This window comes from Mirounga leonina, unplaced genomic scaffold (genome assembly GCF_011800145.1).
Source record: "Mirounga leonina isolate KUSES-001 unplaced genomic scaffold, KU_Mleo_1.0 Mir_126, whole genome shotgun sequence".
In the NCBI taxonomy this organism is placed as follows: Eukaryota; Metazoa; Chordata; class Mammalia; order Carnivora; family Phocidae; genus Mirounga; species Mirounga leonina.
In genome coordinates, this window is record NW_023270314.1 from 23314030 (window position 1) to 23320106 (window position 6077).

General features: G+C 38.2%; 1 protein-coding gene across 1 annotated transcript; it reads right to left on the minus strand.

Moving 5' to 3' along the window:
• Positions 1-655: 655 nt before the first annotated feature.
• Positions 656-1758, minus strand: NEUROD4 (neuronal differentiation 4). The gene has a single exon (XM_035001999.1). It carries the CDS (start codon positions 1756-1758, stop codon positions 763-765), a length of 996 nt encoding a protein of 331 aa, XP_034857890.1. The 3' UTR covers positions 656-762.
• Positions 1759-6077: the final 4319 nt, after the last annotated feature.

A 6077-nucleotide genomic window follows, 5' to 3' on the forward strand; every position in this document is an offset into this window, starting at 1 on the left:
CCCACCTCTAGTACTAAGGAAGTGTTTTTGAAGTATTATCAAGAATCAAGTTGATATGAGATCCCTATTATGGTTCTCAAATTACTAAGGAAGGGATGTTCAGCTTTCAGCCAATAAGAAATAGAGCTAATCTCTTAAAGAACATGCTCTGTTATTCACAGTGAAAGCCAAGTTAGGATTTTACCTTTGGAGGCTATTTTTAGATAGATGCAAAAAAGTCCTACCAAGTCCCAGAGAAAAATGCATCTTGTCCTCCTTTGGCAACTCCATCTAATCCTTCCACACATACTGTCCATTTCCTATTATTCTTCAATCCTTTCAGTTTCAAGAAGTTTATAGGCATGATCCCCAAAGTTATTGAATTTCAGAGCTGTGAAGGACTTTAGAAATCATCTAGACTTAAAACAATTGTCCAATTTTACCAGTAAGTAAACAGAGGCCAGCAATGGAAAATTAATTGACATAGATCATTCAGTGAGTTTTTGGCATCATTAGAATAGGGCCCAGGGCTTCTGTTTTATTTCCACATGATTGTAAACAGTCTAATAATTTCACTTGAGAACCCTAACTAGAGGAATCAATACGATATGGGAAGCTGATGAGAAAAGAGTGTGTCAGGTGCAGGAGGGCCCAAATGGACTGGGGCTATTGTGTCTGATCTATATCTATAGGGTTCCTTTAAGGTCATTGAATCTTCAGCTCAACCACTTGAATTATGGAAAACATTCCCACGTTATCCTCTGTAATGCTTGTCTTACTGCCCTAATCAGTAAAGATTGTATTAAGTTGGGCCCCAATGCCATGGTGGGGGTAGGAATCATAGGACATATCTATGGGAACATCATAGTGAGGGGTACCAGCCTGAAAGGGAGTTGAATGCACATGCCCTGAGCTTAGACTTGCAGAGGGGTAATGTGGCATGAAGCTGTAGGATTTATCCAGGTCAGGAGAGCCATCTTGCTTCAAGGAGAAGTTCCCACTGATGCTCAAGGGTGGAGTGAGTGGGCCCTCATAAGGTGGTGTACTGCAGTCAGGTGGATGGCTCCCAAAGGATGATTCTCCCAAACTCTTGAATACTGGGGGTTTGAGATTAATAAGATGTGTTTCCATATGGCCATAAGGAGGGCTGGGGAGCCCAGGAGACTGATAGTTGAAGTTATGGACAGAAATGGCAGAGTCACAAATAGGAGATTTCTCCTCATGCTTCTCCAGGAGGACAGACTGAGGGCCCAGCTGGAGGCATCCAGCCACCAGGTTGCTTGTAGGCTGAGAGAGCCCTTTACAGAGCATCTCCACAAAGCCCTTCCCTTCAGGTGTCTGTCCAGTTTCCAGGACCTCAGACAAAGCCCAAATATAGTTCCTGGCCAGTCTAAGAGTCTCTATCTTGGAGAGCTTTTGGGTCTTTGAGTAACATGGCATGACTCTCCTCAGGTTGTCCAGGGCATCATTCAAGCCGTGCATCCGGGTCCGTTCTCTAGCATTGGCCTTGACTCTCCGAGCCCTGAATCTCTCAAGGCGAGCTTTTGTCATCTTCTTTTTCTTCGGACCCCTTCTCTTAGGCTTTTCCCCATCCTCTTCCTCCTCTTCTTCCTCCTCAATACTGTCATGCTCTTCAGCTAAGCTGCCAAGCATCCCATAAGCAGCTGGTCTTCTCTCCTCCTCCTTCATCTCATTCTGAGAGCCCAGACCCTTGTCCATCCAGGATGGTGTGTTGACCAACTCTGTCATCTCCTTGGATTTCACATAAGGTTTTGCCATTCCTAGATTCTGGAAAAGGAAATGACAATGATTAGTGTCTGTGAATATCTGCTTTAATTTAAATCTAAACTTTCTTTTTATGTTTTAGATATAAAGCACAGAATTGTATTAGGATTCAACTTATGATTATCTAATCCAAGTCCACCATTCTAAATAAGTAATCTAAGACTCAAATAAATGCCCAAAACACTAACATAGCTATGGCATATTACAAGAAAATCAACTAAAAAAAATGAAAATTGACTTGATTATTCATTATAGTGCCAGTGCCTTACTCTTTTTATTTGGTGCTTTGTCTCATGGATACTTTATGCAAAAATAACATATAATAGTCAAACATATTTTTCCTTCTTATCAAAATCCAGATCATAAAAGGAAGTACATAAGGTGGGCATATAAATTATTGTCCAAATAGAGAAATTCCTGAAAGTAAGAGAGGATGCTAAAGTAATTATAACTTTATAATATATATAAAATAATTATAATTACTACAAAATTTGAAAAGAATATTAGTAAGTAAACTGTTGTATTTTACACTATAAAATAAATGAAACACTGTGGTGGGATCATTCAGACTTTGCTCTCCAGAGGACTGCCCAGCCTCTATTTAGAGACATACCACATACATTTAACCTATAACATTCCATGTTTCCCACTGACTCCACCAACTGTTAGGTTCATCCATCTTAGGAAAGAACCATACCACAACTGGCTGGTACCCCACGTGACCATGAAATATTTCTCTAACCATCACCTGAAGAGCATTTTGTTTTTCAGCAAGCACCTTGTGGTCTGTCTAGTGTAGTGGTATTAGAGGTATTAGTGATATGGTGTCTAAAAGGATCAGGAAAAGAGAGCAGGGTTACCACTGACCATTTTTTTTAATTCGCCCATATGTTACAGTGAAAACTCTTTCATTGCACATGCATCTCACATCATCAGACAAGACTATGGCAGAGCAACTAGATTTACAAGCTAGAGGTCTACAAAGCTTATTTAAGATTATTTTAGTGCAACTATTATAATAATACTTCATTAAAAATGAAAAATCTGGAACAAATGCTAAACTTAACAGAACATAGTAGCTGCAAACATTGAAATAGCCTGACTACTTTAATTCGCTTGCCTAACAGATAGTGTTTAATCAGAATTTTCTTTGACAATATTGCAGTTTGAAAACCAGAAGACACCAGTGGTTTAGTAAACATTTTGTGTTCAATTCTGGAAGAGTGAATTGTTTTGAGATTTGCTGATCAATTTGTAGGTATATAATTTACCAAATAAAAGTATCTGAGAAGCTCAACTGGGGCATCCCTGTTTACCAGCTTAGTCTTTGAAATTTAAACCTTCCATCACTTTTGTATATCAGAAAGGAGAGAGCATGATAAATGTTTTTTGATCCTTAAAGCTTGGGCCTCAATCAATGAAAGCAGGATTTAGTACATAGATTTTAAAAATATAAATATATGATTTGATTTGTTTCTGGTAATTTGAACTTGTTTTCCTTGTAACCTCATTTACCTCCTATAAATAATTAATGTTACCACATTGCAAAAACAGCCTAGGTTTCATGTTAATCAGCACAGAAATCATGTCAGCTTGACTTACTCACTTAATAAGGCTTCCTGGGTAAGCAGCTTTATTGAAAACACACGTTGGAACCTATTGGTCAACTGGCTGCCCAGGCCAAGTTAGAAAATCCCACTTTTAATATGGATGATGGAGCTTGTGTGCTGAGCCGCACTTCTAACTCAGCCAGATATCCAGAGGGAGGGTGAAGGACCTAATTAACTTTCTGTTAAAGTAACACAGACCTTTCTGAGGCAGGTGCACTCTGAGGCCAAAGAGGATGGAGTAGGCTTGGGAAACGCAATGTTCCACACGTAATTATAATAATGTTTGTGTAGCCTTATAACCAACCTTTGAGGGAAATAGGGATTTATGCTTGTTTTGTAGTTGAGGTCACTGTGGGTCAGAGATTAAGTGACGGAAATGCAAAGATGTAAAGCTGATAGAGCAGGACATAAAACCAGGTCTTCTGATTCCAAATCCTAGGTTTTATGTTTTTTTTTACCTTTTTTTTCCAACACAGCTACAGGAAGAAAGAGAGGCACTTTGACTTCAGGAGATGTGGATCAGTAGAACCAAGTCACCAGGAAATGACCATCATCCAAAGAGAGGCTAGTTTAGGTGTTCTTTGCAGTGTTAACTCTCCTATTCCAGGATTCCTTCCTCTTCGAAATTTTTTTCTTGTTGTTTCCACCCTTTTATTCTCCCACCTTCTCTTACTCTGCTCCCTTCTCCTTTTTTCTCTTCCTTTTATTTGTCTTGTCTCCTCTTTATCATCATATCACTGGGTCATACTTACATGCATGGAGAGTTGAAAAGGAAGATGCAAGAGAGGAAAGCAGAGTCTCCTGAATTACCCCTGAAATTGAATATCATCCTAGCCTCTGTAATTGACATTATTTTATTATTAATTATTATTATTATTATTATTATTATTATCCCCACCTCTCACCTCTGGACACTAGCCAAGCTCTGTCAATCCTCACCGTCATCAAAAAGTGGGATTAGGAGAATAGAGTTAGACTATCCTTTGCCTTCAACATAACTTAATGGTCCTGTAAGAGCCAAAGAGCTGCTTTCAAATCAGATTATCAGCAGGTATGAAGGAAAACAACCAAATGGCTTTGGCTAAAACAATGAAAAGGGCAAACAATTTCCAACCATGGAAAGGATAGATGACTCCAGTTTAACTCTCTCTTTTCCCTAGATTCTGGTCCCTTAGCTCTAAGAGAATCCCATGGGTATATAGTATGGCTTTGAAATCTTGGAAGCTGGAATACACACACTCTAGGCCCAACTGTTCTGATTCCTGGTTGCTGATCTCAAACATATTACATGACTCTCTGATCTTCCATTTCCTCTTTAATAAAATAAGAATAAGGCATATTCAAGATGGTTCTTGCAAGATAAATAAAAATAAAAGATTTTTTAGACTTTAAATGCTATAAAACATTATCCATATATTGATCTTGTGTTTATTCTTGAATTCTCTTATCTAATCTATTTACACATTTGCATATTCAAAAATAAAAATTGTTTCTCACAGTTGAATAGTAAAAGTAGATTTTACTAACTACTGTGCCTCTTATTATCTTGAGGGAACCTCCTCTGATTGGCTCAAAAGATAATCTGACAATTGCCCAATAGCCCGCCAGTTTTCCCAGTGAGGCTGGACAGCAGACTCTGGAGTCAGATTACTTGAGATTAAGTTTCAGTTCAATTACTTACTAGATGGGTGACCTTACCCAAGTTTCATAACCTTTCTGTGCCTCATCCCCTCTCTTTAAATAGGAATAATAATAGTCCTACCTCATAGGATCATTGTGAGCATAATGAGCTAATATATCTAAAGACTTTGAATAGTGTCAGACATCATAAATGCCATGTAAGTGTTAGGTACTATTGTTCTTAAAATTCATCATGACTTTTTCTGGCCACATGGACAAAAATAAGTATAATTGCAATCTGTGCTTACTATTGATTTTATGCCAACAAAAGCCAATGGCTCCATCTCAACAACCATTTTCAAAAATGTTTGACAAACCCCCTCCTCCAACTTCCTACTAAAACTAAATAACAAAGCTTCTATCCTGGTGCAAGAGGTGAGGACACGGTGCTCTATCAGCTGCCTCTACCAGATTGACTAAAACTCTTCACCATATTCAAGGAGGACGTTAGCCTCTTTCATTCTGTTTTATAACTGGGAGACAGCAATTTGCTGAACACTCCTACTCAGTTACATGAATTTTTAGGTTCATGAAGTTTCTGGTGGAATACAGACAACTCTTGGCCCCTGGACATTTTTCCTTTTGTCTTTGATTAAACACTATTGGGGATAAGACTTTCCTACCAGAATCAAGTGCCAAAGCTCTGAGGAAAAAAATAAAGTGTCTCTCAAATAGAAGTAAAATCCAGGACTCCTCAAAGATTTAAAAAAATATATATTGCTTTGCCTTTGACTTTTTCCACCTAAATATCTCCAATGCATCAAAAAGTTAGCAGAGGGGAAAAGATGATGAACATCCAGTTTTAGACTTGAGAATTGAAAATGTGTGTGGTATAGTTCTGAGTTCTGATCAAGGAAAGCAACTTGGTTCTCTCCAGAACAAGTATCTGATTCTACCATGGCTTTAGCCTGTCAATGAACTAGCTCAGAGGTGTACTGAAAGAATCATGAAACTGAGAACTTCTGCACTTATTTATTACTTACCTATTAAATGAGTACAGAGAAATCATTTTCATTTTTTTAC